The following is a 23,488-nucleotide window of genomic DNA, read 5'->3' on the forward strand; positions in this document are numbered from 1 at the left end:
AGGAGGACAGCAGGTGAACAGCAGGTGAACAGTAGGAGGACAGCAGGAGGACAGCAGGTGAACAGCAGGAGGACAGCAGGAGGACAGTAGGAGGATAGCAGGAGGACAGCAGGTGAACAGCAGGAGGACAGCAGGTGAACAACAGGAGGACAGTAGGAGGACAGTAGGAGGACAGTAGGAGGACAGTAGGTGAACAGCAGGAGGACAGCAGGAGGACAGTAGGAGGACAGTAGGAGGACAGTAGGTGAACAGCAGGAGGACAGCAGGAGGACAGCAGGAGGACAGTAGGAGGACAGCAGGAGGACAGTAGGAGGACAGCAGGAGGACAGTAGGAGGACAGCAGGAGGACAGTAGGAGGACAGCAGGTGAACAGCAGGAGGACAGCAGGAGGACAGTAGGAGGACAGTAGGAGGACAGTAGGAGGACAGTAGGAGGACAGTAGGTGAACAGCAGGAGGACAGCAGGAGGACAGTAGGAGGACAGTAGGTGAACAGCAGGAGGACAGTAGGAGGACAGTAGGTGAACAGCAGGAGGACAGTAGGAGGATAGTAGGAGGACAGCAGGAGGAAAGCAGGAGGACAGTAGGAGGACAGCAGGTGAACAGCAGGAGGACAGTAGGAGGACAGTAGGAGGACAGTAGGTGAACAGCAGGAGGACAGCAGGTGAACAGCAGGAGGACAGCAGGAGGACAGCAGGAGGACAGCAGGAGGACAGTAGGAGGACAGCAGGAGGACAGTAGGAGGACAGCAGGAGGACAGCAGGAGGACAGTAGGAGGACAGCAGGAGGACAGCAGGAGGACAACAGGAGGACAGCAGGAGGACAGTAGGAGGACAGTAGGAGGACAGCAGGAGGACAGTAGGAGGACAGCAGGAGGACAGTAGGAGGACAGCAGGTGAACAGCAGGAGGACAGCAGGAGGACAGCAGGAGGACAGCAGGAGGACAGTAGGAGGACAGCAGGAGGACAGTAGGAGGACAGTAGGAGGACAGCAGGAGGACAGCAGGAGGACAGTAGGAGGCAGGAGGACAGCAGGAGGACAGCAGGAGGACAGTAGGAGAACAGCAGGAGGACAGCAGGAGGACAGTAGGAGAACAGCAGGAGAACAGCAGGAGGACAGCAGGAGGACAGCAGGAGAACAGCAGGAGGACAGCAGGAGGACAGTAGGAGGACAGCAGGAGGACAGCAGGAGGACAGTAGGAAGACAGCAGGAGGACAGCAGGAGGACAGCAGGAGGACAGTAGGAGGACAGCAGGAGGACAGTAGGAGGACAGCAGGAGGACAGCAGGAGGACAGTAGGAGGACAGCAGGAGGACAGCAGGAGGACAACAGGAGGACAGCAGGAGGACAGTAGGAGGACAGTAGGAGGACAGTAGGAGGACAGTAGGAGGCAGGAGGACAGTAGGAGGACAGCAGGTGAACAGCAGGAGGACAGCAGGAGGACAGCAGGAGGACAGCAGGAGGACAGTAGGAGGACAGCAGGAGGACAGCAGGAGGACAGTAGGAGAACAGCAGGAGAACAGCAGGAGGACAGCAGGAGGACAGCAGGAGAACAGTAGGAGGACAGCAGGAGGACAGTAGGAGGACAGCAGGAGGACAGCAGGAGGACAGTAGGAAGACAGCAGGAGGACAGTAGGAGGACAGCAGGAGGACAGCAGGAGGACAGCAGGAGGACAGTAGGAGGACAGCAGGAGGACAGTAGGAGGACAGCAGGAGGACAGTAGGAGGACAGCAGGAGGACAGCACGTGGGTGTGTTTGTACTCACGCGTCAGGTCCTCGTCAGCCATCGTTAGGGTGCTTTGCTCCACCTCCAGTCGGTTCCTCTCCCCCTCCAGAGAGGACACTAGCTCCTGGCCCTCAAAGACACACGTCTCTAGAGACTCCTTCTCTGCTCTGACAGACAGCACATACAGAGAGAATTAAGCATTTATTGAATTAGAGAGAGAGAACGACAGAGAGAGAGAGAATGACAGAGAGAGAGAGAGAGAATGACAGAGAGAGAGAGAGAGAACGACAGAGAGAGAGAGAGAGAGAGAGAGAACGACAGAGAGAGAGAGAATGACAGAGAGAGAGAGAGAGAGAGCTGGTAGTCCCATCCACCAAACTACCATGTGTGAAACAGGGAAGAGACTCAGGGGGTATGCTAATTTGATAAAGTGCAGACTTAACCCACTCTATTAAATTAATCAAAACAGGAACATTTTACATCTGACTAGAAATTCAAAAGGAAATGATCTTAACCTCTTACCTCTACCAAAAATACAGTGGGTGGTCCGCCCAGTTCTAACTAGTGTATTTAACAAAGTTCACCTACGGGTAGTGTATGCCCATGGGCGACTTGTCTTGGTTTCCCCTTTTCCCACCAGCAACAAACAAACACCATAACCAAAAACAATACTCACAGGTGATGACAAAGTGCTATGGAGGTGCTTAACCTCTTGCCTCTAGTTGGGACGGAAAATCACGCCCGTTTTTACATGACAAAATTTGTTTGACACCTGTGCATCCTCCATCCCCTGGGCCAGCCACTCTGTAAATATCACCTGGGCCAGCTATCCCCTGGGCCAGCCACTCTGTAAATATCCCCTGGGCCAGCTATCCCCTGGGCCAGCCACTCTGTAAATATCACCTGGGCCAGCCACTCTGTAAATATCCCCTGGGCCAGCTATCCCCTGGGCCAGCCACTCTGTAAATATCACCTGGGCCAGCCACTCTGTAAATATCACCTGGGCCAGCCACTCTGTAAATATCCCCTGGGCCAGCCACTCTAAAATATCACCCGGGCCAGCCACTTTAACATATCACCCGGGCCAGCCCCTCTAAAATATCCCCTGGGCCAGCCACTCTAAAATATCCCCTGGGCCAGCCACTCTGTAAATATCCCCTGGGCCAGCCACTCTGTAAATATCCCCTGGGCCAGCCACTCTGTAAATATCCCCTGGGTCAGCCACTCTGTAAATATCTCCTGGGCCAGCCACTCTGTAAATATCCCCTTGGCCAGCCACTCTAACATATCCCCTGGGCCAGCCACTCTGTAAATATCCCCTGGGCCAGCCACTCTGTAAATATCCCCTGGGCCAGCCACTCTGTAAATATCCCCTGGGCCAGCCACTCTGTAAATATCCCCTGGGCCAGCTACTCTGTAAATATCCCCTGGGCCAGCCACTCTGTAAATATCACCTGGGCCAGCCACTCTGTAAATATCACCTGGGCCATCCACTCTTAAATATCACCTGGGCCAGCCACTCTTAAATATCCCCTGGGCCAGTCACTCTTATATATCCCCTGGGCCAGCCACTCTTAAATATCCCCTGGGCCAGCCACTCTTAAATATCCCCTGGACCAGCCACTCTTAAATTTCCCCTGTGCCAGCCACTCTTAAATATCCTCTGGGCCAGCCACTCTTAAATATCCCCTGAGCCAGCCACTCTTAAATATCCCCTAGGCCAGCCACTCTAAAATATCCCCTGGGCCAGCCACTCTGTAAATATCCCCAGGGCCAGCCACTCTAACATATCCCCTGGGCCAGCCACTCTAACATATCACCTGGGCCAGCCACTCTAACATATCCCCTGGGCCAGCCACTCTAACATATCCCCTGGGCCAGCCACTCTAAAATATCACCTGGGCCAGCCACTCTAAAATATCCCTTGGGCCAGCACAGGTGAAACACCTTCCGACTAACGAGATGACAAACCAGCACAGGTGTAACACATACTGACTAACGAGGTGACACCAATTGGTGACGCCCAAATGAGCTAACGTGCTAACGTCCAACCTCACAATATAAATGCAAAAAACAAAGCCTGTAACAGCTACCGACTGACCAATTTAAATCAAATACATTTACAAAGCCCGTTTTACATCAGCTGATATTTCAAAGTGCTGTACAGAAACCCAGCCTAAAACCCCAAACAGCAAGCAATGCAGATGTAGAAACACAGTGGCTAGGAAAAACTCCCTAGAAATGCAGGAACCTAGGAAGAAACCTAGAGAGGAACCAGTCTCTGAGGGGTGGCCAGTCCTCTTCTGGCAGGTCCCTCTAAACAACTTGGTGGTGTCCTAACCAACTAACCAGGCCTGATAACATTCACGGGGTATTTCCATGGTACAGAGCTCTGCTTTGTGCTGGTACTGTGTCCTCTCAGCTTGATGTCTCAGGATTGGCCTATAAAAAAGGGGATTAATTCACCATGCAGATCAAAATGTCCAGGACATTAAATGCTGTAAATAAATGTTTTCGTCGTTAGGAATTCACTTTCCCTCTGTCTTTATATTAGTGATTCGTCTCTAGTGACGGCCTTAACCTCTTGCCTCTACTTGGGACGCTTGCGTCCCAACTAGAGCTCTGGAAATGCAAATGCGCTACGCTAAATGCTAATAGTATTAGTTAAAACTCAAAAGTTCATTAAAATACACATGCAGGGTATCAAATTAAAGCTACACTCGTTGTGAATCCAGGCAACAAGTCAGATTTTTCAAATGCTTTTCGGCGACAGCATGAGAAGCTATTATCTGATAGCATGCACCAATACACTACAACAGAAAAGCACAGCAGGGGACGTAAACAAAATAATTAGCATTTCGACACAAACCGCAAAATAAAATAGAAAACAGTCATTACCTTTCACCATCTTCTTTGTTGGCACTCCTAGATATCCCATAAACACTATTGGGTCTTTATTTCGATTAAATCGGGCCATATAAAGCCAAGATATCGTTATATGTAGACTGTGTGATAAACGAAAAAAACAGCGATTTCACAACGTAACGTCATTTTTTAAAATTCAAAAAGTAGACGATAAACTTTCACAAAACACTTCGAAATACGTTTGTAATGCTACTTTAGCTATTAGTAAACGTTAATAAGCGATAAAAATCATCCGTAGGCGATGAAACAATTTCAGGAGAGAGCTCTTCCGGAATGATCTGGGCGGAGACCGGAGGTACGTCGTGCCCCTCTTTCGGTTCAACCAAGAATCAAAGAGGATTAAATTCACAAGATACTCGACTGCATGGGGATGCTGTGGGAGTTGAATGCTCGGTCTTATCTAATTCGGCTCACTGTTAACAATTGCTGGAAGTGGCGCAAGGATATTTATTTCCATTTTCTGTGATCAGGTTTTCCTGCGCTTTCCGATGTAACGCACGTTATGTAATAGCCACAGTCGTGATTTAACCAGTTTTAAAAACGTCCGAGGGTTTCCTATACACACATTCTAACCATATGAACGTACTATATTCCTGGCATGAGTAGCAGGGCGCTGAAATGTTGCACGATTTTTAACAAAATGTTCAAAAAAGTAGAGGGTAGGAGCAACTAGTTAACAGAGAAAAATGTCCTCCTGTGTGCTACCTATATCCCCCCACTAGAATCCCCATACTTTAACCTGTTAGTCCTATAGGGGCAGTATTTCATTTTTGGATAAAAAGACGTGCCCGTTTTAAGCGCAATATTTTGTCACGAAAAGATGCTCGAATATGCTTGGAATTGATAGTTTTGGAAAGAAGACACTCTCGCGTTTCCAGAACTGCAAATATTTTCACTGTGAGTCCCCTAGAACAAATGCTTCGGGCAAAACCAAGATGTTTGACCGACCAGGAAATGAACAGGATTTCTGAGGCTACGTTTTCCATGATCGCCTTATATGGCTGTGAATGCGACAGGAATGAACGGACACTTTATCTTGTTTCCCCAAGGTCTCTGCAGCATTGTGACGTATTTGTAGGCATATCATTGGAAGATTGACCATAAGAGACTACAATTGCCAAGTGTCCCGCTTGGTGTCTGCGTGGCAATTGGTGCGCAAAAGTCAGGTCCCAGTATTTTTCCATTCGAATCACAAAACAAAGCTTGCTTCAAGGACTGGGCTTTCAATGGAGAGATATATGCCAAACCACCTTCAGGATTGATTCAAACAACGTTTTCCATGTTTCAGTCGATATTATGGAGTTATTTCGGAAAAAAGTTCGACGTGTAGGTGACTGAATTTTCGGTTAGTTTCGGTAGCCAAATGCATAGTAACAAAACGGAACGATGTGTCCTACACAAGAATCTTTCAGGAAAAACTGGACATCTGCTATGTAACTGAGAGTCTCCTCATTGAAACATCTGAAGTTCTTCAAAGGTAAATTATTTTATTTGATTCCTTGGCTGGTTTTTGTGAATATGTTGCGTGCTAAATGCTAACGCTAAATGCTAAGCTAGCTATCACCACTCTTACACAAATTATTGATTTTCTCTGGTTCAAAAGCATATTTTGAAAATCTGAGACGACAGGATTGTTAAGAAAAGGATAAGCTTGAGAGCAGGCATATTTATTTCATTTCATTTGCTATTTTTAGAAATCGCTAACGTTGCGTTATGGTAATGAGCTTGAGGCTGTAGTAACGATACCGCATGCGGGATGGGGCGGACTATGAGGTTAATGAAGACAGCTTCTCCATCCTGGAGGGGGAAATCAATCATTTCCAGGCCCAGGGACATGTACTAGTCTGTGGCGACCTAAATGCCAGAACCGGACAAGAACCTGACACCCTCAGCACACAGGGGGACAAACACCTACCTGGAGGGGACAGCATCCCCTCCCCCATATGCCCCCCTAGACACAACTACGACAACATAACCAACAAAAACAGGTCACAACTCCTGCAGCTCTGTCTCACGCTGGGTATGTACATAGTCAATGGTAGGCTTCGAGGGGACTCCTATGGTAGGTACACCTATAGCTCTGTTACATCCTGGGTATGTACATAGTCAATGTTAGGCTTCGAGGGGACTCCTATGGTAGGTACACCTATAGCTCATCTCTTGGCAGTAGTACTGTAGACTACTTTATCACCGACCTCAACCCAGAGTCTCTCAGAGCGTTCACAGTCAGACCACTGACACCCCTATCAGATCACAGCAAAATCACAGTAGAAAATCTTAACTGTATATTTGACCTCTCAGCTTCCCTATCAAATCTATAAATGTCGAACAGAAAACTTAAAATTAACAACAATGACAAATGGTTTGATGAAGAATTCAAAAACCTAAGAAAGAAATTGGTGAAACCTGTCCAACCAAAAACATAGAGACCCAGAAAACCTGAGTCTACGCTTTCACTATGGTGAATCACTAAAACAATACAGAAATACACTACGGAAAAAGAAGGAACAGCACGTCAGAAATCAGCCGAATGTAATTGAAGAATCCATAGACTCTAACCACTTCTGGGAAAATTGGAAAATACCAACAAAAAAAAAGAGTTATCTATCCAAAATGGAGATGTATGGGTAAGCCACTTCTCCAATCGTTTTGGCTCTATAACAAAGAGCAAAAACATATACATGATCAAAAACAAGTCTTAGAATCAACTATTACGGACTACCAGAACCCACTGGATTCTCCAATTACCTTGAATGAGCTACAGGACAAAATACAAACCCTCCAACCCAAAAAGGCCTGTGGTGTTGATGGTATCCTTAATGAAATTATCAAATATACAGACAACAAATTCCAATGGGCTAAAACTAAAACTCTTTGAAATCATCCTTGGATCTTGCATCTTCCCCAATATTTGGAACCAAGGACTGATCACCCCATTCCACAAAAGTGGAGACACATTTGACCCCAATAACTACCGTGGGATATGCGTCAACAGCAACCTGGAAAATCCTCTGCATTATCATTAACAGCAGACATTTCCTCAGTGAAAACAATGTACTAAGCATTGTGGCAAATGGCTTTTTACTGAATTATCGTACGACAGACCATGTATTCACCCTGCACACCCTACTCAACAAACAAACAAACCAAAACAAAGGCAAAGTCTTCTCATACTTTGTGGATTTCAAAAAGCCTTCGACTCAATTTGGCATGAGGGTCTGCTATACAAATTGATGGAAAGTGGTATTGGGGGCAAAACATACAACATTATAAAATCCATGTACACAAACAACAAGTGTGCAGTTAAAATTGGGAAAAAACACACATTTCTTCACACAGGGCCGTGGGGTGAGACAGGGATGGAGCTTAAGCCCCACCCTCTTCAACATACATATCAACGAATTGGCGCGGGCACTAGAACAGTCTGCAGCACCCGGCCACATCCTACATCACACTGAAGTCAAATGTCTACTGTTTGCTGATGATCTGGTGCTTCTGTCCCCAACCAAGGAGGGCCTACAGCAGCACCTAGATCTTCTGCACAGATTCTGACAGACCTGGGCCCTGACAGTGAATCTCAGTAAGACCAAAATAATGGTGTACCAGAAAAGGTCCAGATACCGTTGCCCTAGAGCACACAAAAAACTATACATACCTTTGCCTAAAAATACTTGAATCAGTTATATATACCCACTAATTATCAAAATCCAGAAAAGAGCCGTTAAATTCTACAACCACCTAAAAGGAAGCGATTCCCAAACCTTCCATAACAAAGCCATCACCTACAGAGAGATGAACCTGGAGAAGAGTCCCCTAAGCAAGCTGATCCTGGGCCTCTGTTCACAAACACAAACAGACTGCAAAGAGCCCCAGGACAGCAACACAATTAGATTTCATCTACTTCACTTGCTTTGGCAATGTTAACATGTCTGTCCCATGCCAATAAAGCCCCTTGAATTGAATTGATTTGAATTGAGAGCGACAGAGAGAGAGACAGCGAGAGAAAGAGAGAGAGAGAGAAGTACATTTTTCATCTGCTGCATTACAATAACACACACACACACACACACACACACACACACACACACACACACACACACACACACACACACACACACACACACACACACACACACACAGTGTGGTAAAGAGGTTAGGGCTCTGAAAATAGGACCGTTGAAACCCTATAGGTACATGAAGCAGTAAAATTCAATGAACCACGGTTGGTATACTCCATCAATAAAACCCAACCTGAAACGTCTTGTTACACAACGACACACGCTATGGTACCGTTCTGCACAAGAAAGAACCAGACCCACATAACCACTCCCTCCCTCCCTCCCCACACCCAAACACACACTGCCTTACCTGAGAATCGCCAGCTCCTGTTCCAGGCCCCATGCCCTGCGGTCAACGGCAGTCAGCTGGACCCCCAGACTGGCCTTGTCCTTGGCCACATCCTCTCTGTCATGATGGGCCCTCTGCAGGGCCACAGCCTTGCTGTCCAGCTCTCTACGGCTGGAAGTCAGTTGGTCGGACAAGGACTGGACCTGCTTATTAACCTGGGCACAAACACAGGAGCACGTCAGAGACATCACAACCACCAACCACAGACTGACCTGCTAACTGACACACATCACAACCACCAACCACAGACTGACCTGCTAACTGACACACATCACAACCACCAACCACAGACTGACCTGCTAACTGACACAGAAACATCACAACCACAGACTGACCTGCTAACTGACACAGAAACATCACAACCACCAACCACAGACTGACCTGCTAACTGACACAGAGACATCACAACCACCAACCACAGACTGACCTGCTAACTGACACAGAGACATCACAACCACCAACCACAGACTGACCTGCTAACTGACACAGAGACATCACCAACCACAGACTGACCTGCTAACTGACACAGAGACATCACAACCACCAACCACAGACTGACCTGCTAACTGACACAGAGACATCACAACCACCAACCACAGACTGACCTGCTAACTGACACAGAGACATCACTACCACAGACTGACCTGCTAACTGACACAGAGAACACTCACCAACCACAGACTGACCTGCTAACTGACACAGAGACATCACTACCACCAACCACAGACTGACCTGCTAACTGACATCACTACCACAGACTGACTAACTGACTACCACCAACCACAGACTGACCTGCTAACTGACACAGAGACATCACTACCACCAACCACAGACTGACCTGCTAACTGACACAGAGACATCACTACCACCAACCACAGACTGACCTGCTAACTGACACAGAGACATCACAACCACAGACTGACCTGCTAACTGACACAGAGACATCACTACCACAGACTGACCTGCTAACTGACACAGAGACATCACTACCACAGACTGACCTGCTAACTGACACACATCACAACCACCAACCACAGACTGACCTGGTAACTGACACAGAAACAGTGCATTCGTAAAGTGTTCAGTAAAGTACAGCCTAACTCTAAAATTGATTACATAAAAACATTTTCCAACACACAATACCTCATAATGACAAAAAGAAAACAGGGTTCAAGACATTATTGCAAATTAATAAAAAATGAAAACAGAAATACTTTTTTCAAGTCAAATCAAATCGTTAGTGGTCACATACACATGGTTAGCAGATGTTAATGCGAGTGTAAGCAAAATGCTTGTGCTTCTAGTTCCCAACAGTGCAGTAACATCTAACAATTCCCCAACAACTACCTAATACACACAAATCTAAAAGGAGTGAATGAGAATATGTACATATAAATATGGATGAGTGATGGCCGAGCGGCATAGGCAAGGTGCAATAGATGGTATAAAATACAGTATATACATATGAGATGAGTAATGTAAGATATGTACAGATTATTAAAGTGGCATTATTAAAGTGGCCTTGAGATAGAAGCTGTTTATCAGTCTGATGGCCTTGAGATAGAAGCTGTTTATCAGTCTGATGGCCTTGAGATAGAAGCTGTTTATCAGTCTGATGGCCTTGAGATAGAAGCTGTTTATCAGTCTGATGGCCTTGAGATAGAAGCTGTTTATCAGTCTGATGGAGATAGAAGCTGTTTATCAGTCTGATGGAGATAGAAGCTGTTTATCAGTCTGATGGCCTTGAGATAGAAGCTGTTTATCAGTCTGATGGCCTTGAGATAGAAGCTGTTTAACAGTCTGATGGCCTTGAGATAGAAGCTGTTTATCAGTCTGATGGCCTTGAGATAGAAGCTGTTTATCAGTCTGATGGCCTTGATGGCCTTGAGATAGAAGCTGTTTATCAGTCTGATAGAGATAGAAGCTGTTTATCAGTCTGATGGCCTTGAGATAGAAGCTGTTTATCAGTCTGATAGAGATAGAAGCTGTTTATCAGTCTGATGGCCTTGAGATAGAAGCTGTTTATCAGTCTGATGGCCTTGAGATAGAAGCTGTTTAACAGTCTGATGGCCTTGAGATAGAAGCTGTTTATCAGTCTGATGGCCTTGAGATAGAAGCTGTTTATCAGTCTGATGGCCTTGAGATAGAAGCTGTTTATCAGTCTGATGGCCTTGATGGCCTTGAGATAGAAGCTGTTTATCAGTCTGATGGCCTTGAGATAGAAGCTGTTTATCAGTCTGATGGCCTGGAGATAGAAGCTGTTTAACAGTCTGATGGAGATAGAAGCTGTTTATCAGTCTGATGGCCTTGAGATAGAAGCTGTTTATCAGTCTGATGGCCTTGAGATAGAAGCTGTTTACCAGTCTGATGGAGATAGAAGCTGTTTATCAGTCTGATGGCCTTGAGATAGAAGCTGTTTATCAGTCTGATGGCCTTGAGATAGAAGCTGTTTATCAGTCTGATGGTGATAGAAGCTGTTTATCAGTCTGATGGAGATAGAAGCTGTTTATCAGTCTGATGGCCTTGAGATAGAAGCTGTTTATCAGTCTGATGGAGATAGAAGCTGTTTATCAGTCTGATGGAGATAGAAGCTGTTTATCAGTCTGATGGCCTTGAGATAGAAGCTGTTTAACAGTCTGATGGCCTTGAGATAGAAGCTGTTTATCAGTCTGATGGCCTTGAGATAGAAGCTGTTTATCAGTCTGATGGCCTTGAGATAGAAGCTGTTTAACAGTCTGATGGCCTGGAGATAGAAGCTGTTTATCAGTCTGATGGCCTTGATGGCCTTGAGATAGAAGCTGTTTATCAGTCTGATGGCCTTGAGATAGAAGCTGTTTATCAGTCTGATGGCCTTGATGGCCTTGAGATAGAAGCTGTTTATCAGTCTGATGGAGATAGAAGCTGTTTATCAGTCTGATGGTCTGGAGATAGAAGCTGTTTAACAGTCTGATGGAGATAGAAGCTGTTTAACAGTCTGATGGCCTTGAGATAGAAGCTGTTCTTCAGTCTGATGGAGATAGAAGCTGTTTATCAGTCTGATGGAGATAGAAGCTGTTTATCAGTCTGTTGGCCTTGAGATAGAAGCTGTTTATCAGTCTGATGGCCTTGAGATAGAAGCTGTTTACCAGTCTGATGGAGATAGAAGCGGTTTACCAGTCTGATGGAGATAGAAGCTGTTTAACAGTCTGATGGCCTTGAGATAGAAGCTATTTAACAGTCTGATGGCCTTGAGATAGAAGCTATTTAACAGTCTGATGGCCTTGAGATAGAAGCTGTTCTTCAGTCTGATGGCCTTGAGATAGAAGCTATTTAACAGTCTGATGGTCTTGAGATAGAAGCTGTTTATCAGTCTGATGGCCTTGAGATAGAAGCTGTTTATCAGTCTGATGGAGATAGAAGCTGTTTACCAGTCTGATGGTCTTGAGATAGAAGCTGTTTATCAGTCTGATGGAGATAGAAGCTGTTTACCAGTCTGATGGTCTTGAGATAGAAGCTGTTTAACAGTCTGATGGTCTTGAGATAGAAGCTGTTTAACAGTCTGATGGTGATAGAAGCTGTTTATCAGTCTGATGGCCTTGAGATAGAAGCTGTTTAACAGTCTGATGGCCTTGAGATAGAAGCTGTTTACCAGTCTGATGGTCTTGAGATAGAAGCTGTTTAACAGTCTGATGGTGATAGAAGCTGTTTATCAGTCTGATGGCCTTGAGATAGAAGCTGTTTATCAGTCTGATGGAGATAGAAGCTGTTTACCAGTCTGATGGTCTTGAGATAGAAGCTGTTTAACAGTCTGATGGTCTTGAGATAGAAGCTGTTTATCAGTCTGATGGCCTTGAGATAGAAGCTGTTTATCAGTCTGATGGAGATAGAAGCTGTTTACCAGTCTGATGGTCTTGAGATAGAAGCTGTTTAACAGTCTGATGGTCTTGAGATAGAAGCTGTTTATCAGTCTGATGGCCTTGAGATAGAAGCTGTTTAACAGTCTGATGGTCTTGAGATAGAAGCTGTTTAACAGTCTGATGGTGATAGAAGCTGTTTATCAGTCTGATGGCCTTGAGATAGAAGCTGTTTAACAGTCTGATGGTCTTGAGATAGAAGCTGTTTAACAGTCTGATGGAGATAGAAGCTGTTTAACAGTCTGATGGTCTTGAGATAGAAGCTGTTTAACAGTCTGATGGTGATAGAAGCTGTTTAACAGTCTGATGGTGATAGAAGCTGTTTACCAGTCTGATGGAGATAGAAGCTGTTTATCAGTCTGATGGAGATAGAAGCTGTTTAACAGTCTGATGGAGATAGAAGCTGTTTAACAGTCCGATGGTCTTGAGATAGAAGCTGTTTTTCAGTCTCTCGGTCCCAGCTTTGATGCACCTGACTTCTGGATGATAGTGGGGTGAACAGGCAGTGGCTCGGGTGGTTGTTGTCCTTGATGATCTTTTTGGCCTTCCTGTGACATCGGGTGCTGTAGGTGTCCTGCAGGGCAGGTAGTTTGCCCCCGGTGATGCGTTGTGCAGACCATACCACCCTCTGGAGAGCCTTACGGTTGTGGGCGGAGCAGTTGCCGTACCAGGCGGTGATGCAGCCCGACAGGATGCTCTCGATTGTGCATCTGTAGAAGTTTGTGAGTGCTTTTGGTGACAAGCCAAATTTCTTCAGCCTCCTGAGGTTGAAGAGGCGCTGCTGCGCCTTCTTCACGATGCTGTCTGTGTGAGTGGACCAATTCCAATGTGTATGCCGAGGAACTTAAAACTTGCCCTCTCCACTACTGTTCCATCGATGTGGAGCAGTTGCCGTACCAGGCTGTGACAGGAGGCTCTCGATTGTGCATCTGTAAATTTTTTGTTGGGGTTTTGGCTGACAAAGCTACATTTCTTCAGCCTCTTAGTGGGCTTGATTACCAACAACGACGATACAGCCTACAGGGAGGAGGTGAGGGCACTCAGTGTCAGGAAAACAACCTCTCACTCAATGTCAACAAAACAAAGGAGATGATCGTGGGCTTCGGGAAACAGCAGAGGGAGAAGCCCCCTGTCCACATCGAAGGGACAGCAGTGTAAAAGGTGGAAAGTTTTAAATTTCACATCACAGACAAACTGAAATGGTACCAACACAACAGTGTTTTTATTGATTTGATTTCACCTTTATTTAACCAGGTATGTATATATATAACCCTAACCCTTTATTTAACCAGGTATGTATATATATAACCCTAACCCTTTATTTAACCAGGTATTTATATATATAACCCTAACCCTTTATTTAACCAGGTATTTATATATATATATATATAACCCTAACCCTTTATTTAACCAGGTATTTCTATATATATATAACCCTTTATTTAACCAGGTATTTATATATATATATATAACCCTAACCCTTTATTTAACCAGATATTTATATATATATAACCCTAACCCTTTACTTAACCAGGTATTTATATATATATATATATATATATATATATATATATATATATATATATATATAGGTATTTATATATATATATATATATATATAACCCTAACCCTTTATTTAACCAGGTATTTATATATATATAACCCTTTACTTAACCAGGTATTTATATATATATAACCCTTTATTTAACCAGGTATTTATATATATATATATATATAACCCTAACCCTTTATTTAACCAGGTATTTATATATATATAACCCTTTACTTAACCATCTTCGTATCCAAGATAATTGTGTAGTTTAGAGTGTGTTTCAGAGTGATTATCTTAATTTACCGAGGTTAGCTAGCCAGCTATTCGTCGTCCTTAACGTAACAGAACTTCCGCACTCAACAATCCGGTCGCATTTCGCTTCGCTCCACAGGTAGTATCACATTTTTCATTTAATTACAGTACAACGGCTTGATTTGTTTGATCGTAGCTAGCTACATAGCTAGCTACATAGCCGTCTTTGTATCAAAGATAATTGTGTAGTCTTGAGCGATTTCCTAGGTTAGCTAGCCAGCTATTGTCGTTCTTTTAACGCAACGTAACGTAAATCAACACTGCTAGCTAGCCAGCTAGCCTGAATAGCAGCACAGTAGCACAGTAGAAACCATTACACTCAACGGAACGACTTGATTAGTGTAGTGTCAACAACGCAGACACTGCCAGCTAGCCTACATAGTCAACAACGCAGCCTCTGCCAGCTAGCCTACTTCAGCAGTACTGTATCATTTTAATCATTTTAGTCAATAAGAGTCTTGCTACGTAAGCTTAACTTTCTGAACACTCGAGACGTGTAGTCCACTTGTTATTCCAATCTCCTTTGCATTAGCGTAGCCTCTTGTGTAGCCTGTCAACTATGTGTCTGTCTATCCCTGTTCTCTCCTCTCTGCACAGACCATACAACGCTCCACACCGCGTGGAGCCACCCTAATCTGGTGGTCCCAGCGCGCACGACCCACGTGGAGTTCCAGGTCTCCGGTAGCCTCTGGAACTGCCGATCTGCGGCCAACAAGGCAGAGTTCATCTCAGCCTATGCCTCCCTCCAGTCCCTCGACTTCTTGGCACTGACGGAAACATGGATCACCACAGACAACACTGCTACTCCTACTGCTCTCTTCGTCTGCCCACGTGTTCTCGCACACCCCGAGAGCTTCTGGTCAGCGGGGTGGTGGCACCGGGATCCTCATCTCTCCCAAGTGGTCATTCTCTCTTTCTCCCCTTACCCATCTGTCTATCGCCTCCTTTGAATTCCATGCTGTCACAGTTACCAGCCCTTTCAAGCTTAACATCCTTATCATTTATCGCCCTCCAGGTTTCCTCGGAGAGTTCATCAATGAGCTTGATGCCTTGATAAGCTCCTTTCCTGAGGACGGCTCACCTCTCACAGTTCTGGGCGACTTTAACCTCCCCACGTCTACCTTTGACTCATTCCTCTCTGCCTCCTTCTTTCCACTCCTCTCCTCTTTTGACCTCACCCTCTCACCTTCCCCCTACTCACAAGGCAGGAAATACGCTCGACCTCATCTTTACTAGATGCTGTTCTTCCACTAACCTCATTGCAACTCCCTCCAAGTCTCCGACCACTACCTTGTATCCTTCTCCCTCTCGCTCTCATCCAACACTTCCCACACTGCCCCTACTCGGATGGTATCGCGCCGTCCCAACCTTCGCTCTCTCTCCCCCGCTCTCTCTCCTCTTCCATCCTATCATCTCTTCCCTCTGCTCAAACCTTCTCCAACCTATCTCCTGATTCTGCCTCCTCAACCCTCCTCTCCTCCCTTTCTGCATCCTTTGACTCTCTATGTCCCCTATCCTCCAGGCCGGCTCGGTCCTCCCCTCCCGCTCCGTGGCTCAACGACTCATTGCGAGCTCACAGAACAGGGCTCCGGGCAGCCTTGAGAGCGGAAATGGAGGAAAACTCGCCTCCCTGCGGACCTGACATCCTTTCACTCCCTCCTCTCTACATTTTCCTCTTCTCTCTCTGCTGCTAAAGCCACTTTCTACCACTCTAAATTCCAAGCATCTGCCTCTAACCCTAGGAAGCTCTTTTGCAACCTTCTCCTCCCTCCTGAATCCTCCTCCCCTCCTCCCTCTCTGCAGATGACTTCGTCAACCATTTTGAAAAGAAGGTCGACGACATCCGATCCTCGTTTGCTAAGTCAAACGACACCGCTGGTTCTGCTCACACTGCCCTACCCTATGCTCTGACCTCTTTCTCCCCCTCTCTCCAGATGAAATCTCGCGTCTTGTGACGGCCGGCCTCCCAACAACCTGCCCGCTTGACCCTATCCCCTCCTCTCTTCTCCAGACCATTTCCGGAGACCTTCTCCCTTACCTCACCTCGCTCATCAACTCATCCCTGACCGCTGGCTACGTCCCTTCCGTCTTCAAGAGAGCGAGAGTTGCACCCCTTCTGAAAAAACCTACACTCGATCCCTCCGATGTCAACAACTACAGACCAGTATCCCTTCTTTCTTTTCTCTCCAAAACTCTTGAACGTGCCGTCCTTGGCCAGCTCTCCCGCTATCTCTCTCAGAATGACCTTCTTGATCCAAATCAGTCAGGTTTCAAGACTAGTCATTCAACTGAGACTGCTCTTCTCTGTATCACGGAGGCGCTCCGCACTGCTAAAGCTAACTCTCTCTCCTCTGCTCTCATCCTTCTAGACCTATCGGCTGCCTTCGATACTGTGAACCATCAGATCCTCCTCTCCACCCTCTCCGAGTTGGGCATCTCCGGCGCGGCCCACGCTTGGATTGCGTCCTACCTGACAGGTCGCTCCTACCAGGTGGCGTGGCGAGAACCGTCTCCACACCACGTGCTCTCACCACTGGTGTCCCCAGGCTCTGTTCTAGGCCCTCTCCTATTCTCGCTATACACCAAGTCACTTGGCTCTGTCATAACCTCACATGGTCTCTCCTATCATTGCTATGCAGACGACACACAATTAATCTTCTCCTTTCCCCCTTCTGATGATCAGGTGGCGAATCGCATCTCTGCATGTCTGGCAGACATATCAGTGTGGATGACGGATCACCACCTCAAGCTGAACCTCGGCAAGACGGAGCTGCTCTTCCTCCCGGGAAGGACTGCCCGTTCCATGATCTCGCCATCACGGTTGACAACTCCATTGTGTCCTCCTCCCAGAGCGCTAAGAACCTTGGCGTGATCCTGGACAACACCCTGTCGTTCTCAACTAACATCAAGGCGGTGGCCCGTTCCTGTAGGTTCATGCTCTACAACATCCGCAGAGTACGACCCTGCCTCACACAGGAAGCGGCGCAGGTCCTAATCCAGGCACTCGTCATCTCCCGTCTGGATTACTGCAACTCGCTGTTGGCTGGGCTCCCTGCCTGTGCCATTAAACCCCTACAACTCATCCAGAACGCCGCAGCCCGTCTGGTGTTCAACCTTCCCAAGTTCTCTCACGTCACCCCGCTCCTCCGCTCTCTCCACTGGCTTCCAGTTGAAGCTCGCATCCGCTACAAGACCATGGTGCTTGCCTACGGAGCTGTGAGGGGAACGGCACCTCAGTACCTCCTGGCTCTGATCAGGCCCTACACCCAAACAAGGGCACTGCGTTCATCCACCTCTGGCCTGCTCGCCTCCCTACCACTGAGGAAGTACAGTTCCCGCTCAGCCCAGTCAAAACTGTTCGCTGCTCTGGCCCCCCAATGGTGGAACAAACTCCCTCACGACGCCAGGACAGCGGAGTCAATCACCACCTTCCGGAGACACCTGAAACCCCACCTCTTTAAGGAATACCTAGGATAGGATAAAGTAATCCCTCTCACCCCCTTAAAAGATTTAGATGCACTACTGTTCCACTGGATGTCATAAGGTGAATGCACCAATTTGTAAGTCGCTCTGGATAAGAGCGTCTGCTAAATGACTTAAATGTAAATGTAAATGTAGGTATTTATATATATATAACCCTAACCCTTTATTTAACCAGGTATTTATATATATATAACCCTAACCCTTTACTTAACCAGGTATTTATATATATATACCCTTTATTTATATATATATATAACCCTTTATTTAACCAGGTATTTATATATATATAACCCTAACCCTTTATTTAACCAGGTATTTATATATATATAACCCTAACCCTTTACTTAACCAGGTATTTATATATATATAACCCTAACCCTTTATTTAACCAGGTATTTCTATATATATATAACCCTTTATTTAACCAGGTATTTATATATATATATAACCCTAACCCTTTACTTAACCAGGTATTTATATATATATATATAACCCTAACCCTTTATTTAACCAGGTATTTATATATATATATATATAACCCTAACCCTTTATTTAACCAGGTAGACAAGTTGAGAACAAGTTCTCATTTACAACTGCGACCAAGAATGGCCAAGAATAAAGCGTAGTAGTTCGACACAAACAACAACAAAAGAGTTACACATGGAGTAAACAAACATACAGTCAATAATACAATAGAAATTTAAATTAAATTAAAATAAAATGTATATATAATGTGTGCAAATGAGGTAAAATAAGAAATAAATAGGCCATGGTGGCGAAGTAAATACAATATAGCAATTAAACACTGGAGTGATAGATGTGTAGAAGATGAGTGTCCAAGTAGAGATACTGGGGTGCAAAGGAGCAAGATAAATAGATAAATACTGTATGGGGATGAGGTAGATAGATGGGCTGTTTACAGATAGCCTATGTACAGTTGCAGTGATCAGTGAAGTGGTGCTTAAAGTTAGTGAGGGAGATATGAGTCTCCAGTGAGCTGAGATAAGCCGGGGTTTTACCTAGCAGAGACTTGTAGATGACCTGTAGCCAGTGGGTTTGGAGACGAGAATGAAGCGAGGGCCAACCAACGAGAGCGTACAGGTCGCAGTGGTGGGTAGTGTATGGGGCTTTGGTGACAAAACGGATGGCACTGTGATAGACTGCATCCAATTTGTTGAGTAGAGTGTTGGAGGCTATTTTATAGATGACACCTCCGAAGTCAAGGATCGGTAGGATGGTCAGTTTAGCAGCTCTTTCAGAACATCAGCTATCTGGATTTGGGTGAAGGAGAAATAGTGGGGGATTTAGCGGGTTGCTGTGGAGGGTGCCGGGCAGTTGACCGGGGAAGCCAGGTGGAAAGCATGGCCAGACGTAGAGAAATGCTTATAGAAATTCTCAATTATAGTGGATTCATCGGTGGTAACAGTGTTTCCTAGCCTCAGAGCAGTGGGCAGCTGGGAGGCTCTTATTCTCCATGGACTTTACAGTATCCCAGAACTTTTGAGTTTGTACTACAGAATGCACATTTCTGTTTGAAAAAGCTAGCCTTTGCTTTCCTAACTGCCTGTGTATATTTGTTCCTAACTTCTCTGAAAAGTTGCATATCACGGGGGCTATTCGATGCTAATGCAGAACGCCACAGGATGTTTTTATGCTGGTCGAGGGCAGACAGGTCTGGAGTGAACCAAGGGATATATATGTTCCTAGTTCTACATTTTTTGAATGGGGCATGTTTATTTAAGATGGTGAGGAAGGCACTTTTAAAGAATAAGCAGGCATCATCTACTGACGGGATGAGGTCAATGTCATTCCAGGATACCCGGCCAGATCGATTAGAAAGGCCTGCTCGCAGAAGTGTTTTAGGGAGCGTTTGACAGTGATGAGAGGTGGTTGTTTGTTCGCAGACCCATTATGGATGCAGGCAATGAGGCAGTGATCGCTGAGATCTTGATTGAAAACAGCAGAGGTGTATTTAGAGGGCGAATTGGTTAGGATGATATCTATGAGGGTGCTCGTGTTTACGGATTTGGGGTTGTACCTGGTAGGTTCATTGATCATTTGTGTGAGATTGAGGGCATCAAGCTTAGATTGTAGGATGGCCGGGTTGTTAAGCATGTCCCAGTTTAGGTCACCTAGTAGCACAGGCTCAGAAGATAGATGGGGGGCAATCAATTCATATGGTGTATGGTGTAGAGGGCACAGCTGGGGGCAGAGGGTGGTCTATAGCAAGCGGCAACAGTGAGAGACTTGTTTCTGGAAAGGGGAATTTTAGAAGTAGAAGCTCGAATTGTTTGGGTACAGACCTGGATAGTAAGACAGTAGATTGCAACACAGCCCCCTTTGGCAGTTCTATCTTGGCGGAAAATGTTATAGTTAGGGATAGAGATTTTAGAGTTTTTGGTGGTTTTCCCAAGCCAAGATTCAGACGTGGCTAAGACATCCATGTTGGCAGATTAGCTAAAGCAGTGAGTAAAACAAACTTAGGGAGTAGGCTTCTAATGTTAACATGCATGAAACCAAAGCTTTTACAAACTTAGGGTAGTGAATGCATAAGTACTCAGACCATTTGCTATGAGACTAGAAATCGGGCTCAGGTTTATCCTGTTTCCACTGATCATTCTTGAGATTTTTCTACAACTTGTCTGGAGTCTACCTCTGGTAAATTCAATTGATTGGACATTTGGAAAGGCACACACCTGTCTATATAAGGTCCCACAGTTGACAGTACATGTCAGAGCAAAAACCAAGCCATGAGGTCGAAGGAATTGTCTGTAGAGCTCCAAGACAGGATTGTGATGAGGCACAGATCTGAAGAAGCATTTCTGCATCATTGAAGGTCTCCAAGAACACAGTGGCCTCCATCATTCTTAAATGGAGAATTTTGGACCCACCAAGACTCTTCTGAGTGCTGGCCGCCCGGCCAAACTGAGCAATCAGGGGAGAAGGGCCTTGGTCAGGGAGGTGACCAAGAACCCGATGGTCACTCAGACTGAGCTCTAGAGTTCCTCTGTGGAGACGGGAGAACCTTCCAGAAGGACAACCATCTCTGTAGCACTCCACCAATCAGGCCTTTATGGTAGAGAGTAAAAGGCACATGACAGCCCACTTGAAGTTTGCCAAAAGTCACCTAAAGACTCTCAAACCATGAGAAACAAGATTCTCTGGTCTGATGAAACCAAGATTGAACTCTATGGCCTGAATGCCACGCGTCACATCTGGAGGAAACCTGGCACCATCCCTACGGTGAAGCATGGTGGTGGCAGCATCATGCTGTGGGGATGTTTTTCAGCTGCAGGGATTGGGAGACTAGTCAGGATGGAAGGAAAGATGAAAAGAGCAAAGTACAGAGAGATCCTTGATGAAAACCTGCTCCAGAGCACTCAGGACCTCAGACTGGGGCAAAGGTTCACCTTCCAACAGGACAATGACCCTAAGCACACAGCCAAGGCAACGCAGGAGTCTTTGAATGACCTTGAGTGGCCCAGCCAGAGCCCGGACTTGAACCCGATTGAACTTTGGAGAGATCTGAAAATAGCTGTGCAGTAACGCTCCCCATCCAACCTGACAGAGCTTGAGAGGATCAGCTGAGAGGAATGGGGGAGACTCCAAAAATACAGGACAAAGTACTGTGTAAATGGTCTGAATATTTATGTACATTTGATATTTCAGTTTTTTATTTGTAATACATTGGCAAAAAAAATAAAAAATGTTTTTGCTTTGTCATTTTGGGGTATTGTGCTGTCATTATGGGGTATTGTGATGTCATTATGGGGTATTGTGTGGAGATTGATGAGGGAAAAAAGCAATTTAATACATTTTAGAATAAGGCTGTAATGTAACGAAATGGGGGAAAAGTCAAGGGATCTGAATACTTTCTGAATGCACTGTATATATAAAAAATAAAAAAATCTAATTTAATTTGTCACATGAGCCGAATACAACAGGTGTAGAATCTTACAGTGAAATGTTTAAAAAGTAGAAAGAGACATAATGTACATAATAACTAATATATAGGCATGTATGAGAGGCGTTTTCAATGTTCTAGGATAATATGGCATGGCATCTTCTCTGGGTTTGTACACTTTAGGGTCAAACTAGTGTCATGAAGCCATACGTCACGTTTCAAGAACCCCCACATGCTCCACCCAAGCAAAGCATTCGATTGGTTTGACGTACTTAATTGTGTTTCATTGGTGCTGCGTTCTAAGCTCCGCCTACATGATTAAACCCAATGATTTGCGAGTTGAGCGGCGACTATTGTATGTGACGTCGATCATTTTCAGCCACTCAACTCCATCGTAAATCGTGGAGCTCAGATTAGTCATCTAAATTCCGCCCAGCAACGCATTTTGATTGGTTTAACGTGTTGTGAGGCGTCCCTTTTTTTTAATAGGTTGAAGTTTATTGTCACGTATCTTTGCCCTGAAGGCAGAACTGAGCGATTTCCGCTAGATAGTCCAGCTGCAAAGTCAAAATTTGGCTATATCATAAAAATGAATGAAAACAAAATGTTAGCTTAATCTAAGGTTAGCAGTGTGGTTGCGGTTAAGGTTAGGTTTAACATTCAGATTTTATTGAAATGTGTACCTGTGCCAGCTAGTTTACAACTCTGCATATCTCCAACAATATTCATGACAAAACCTGACCCCCTTCTTTCTTTTGTGTGCTGTGTTTGTCCAATAGACGACACCAGGCTTTCCGATTAGGGAAGGAGAGGGTCAAACGTTCACCAGATCTAAATTATTATTCACCGTACGGTGAATTGTGAGAGGTTACCACGGCAACGTCCTATATCACGCAGTAACATAAATAAAAGAAAACGGGATATTGCCTCTCAATCAGAGAGTTTATGTTGAGGCTCCAGGGTAAAAAATCATGGCCTGTAATGACAAATACCTCTTCCCCATTCGTTTTATATTCCCTACATAGTGCACTGCTTTTAACCAGAGCCCCTTATGGCACCCTGGTCAAAAGTAGTGCACTAGGGAACAAGCGTGCCATTTGGGACGTTGCCGTGGTAACCTCTCACAATGCAGGATGTCATAATATTACCCTGTAATTCTAGAGTTTTTCCCTGCTGAGTGGAAAATACCATTTCCTGACATACTAGGCCTCAGATTCCCAAAACCGTTCACTACTGTTGACCAGAGCAGAGGTAGTGCACTATATAGGGAATAGGGTGCCATATGGAC

At 45.4% G+C, this 23,488-nt stretch overlaps 1 protein-coding gene across 1 annotated transcript in view; it reads right to left on the bottom strand.

Annotated features, from left to right (window-relative positions):
* Positions 1–23,488, bottom strand: part of LOC115124934 (rootletin-like) — a 285,112-nt gene that overhangs the window by 126,300 nt on the left and 135,324 nt on the right. The window contains 2 exon segments of the mRNA XM_065009495.1: positions 1,764–1,891; positions 9,018–9,211. Coding sequence (XP_064865567.1) covers positions 1,764–1,891; positions 9,018–9,211 — 322 coding nt within the window.

Source organism: Oncorhynchus nerka, linkage group LG25 (assembly GCF_034236695.1).
Source record: "Oncorhynchus nerka isolate Pitt River linkage group LG25, Oner_Uvic_2.0, whole genome shotgun sequence".
Lineage (NCBI taxonomy): Eukaryota > Metazoa > Chordata > Actinopteri > Salmoniformes > Salmonidae > Oncorhynchus > Oncorhynchus nerka.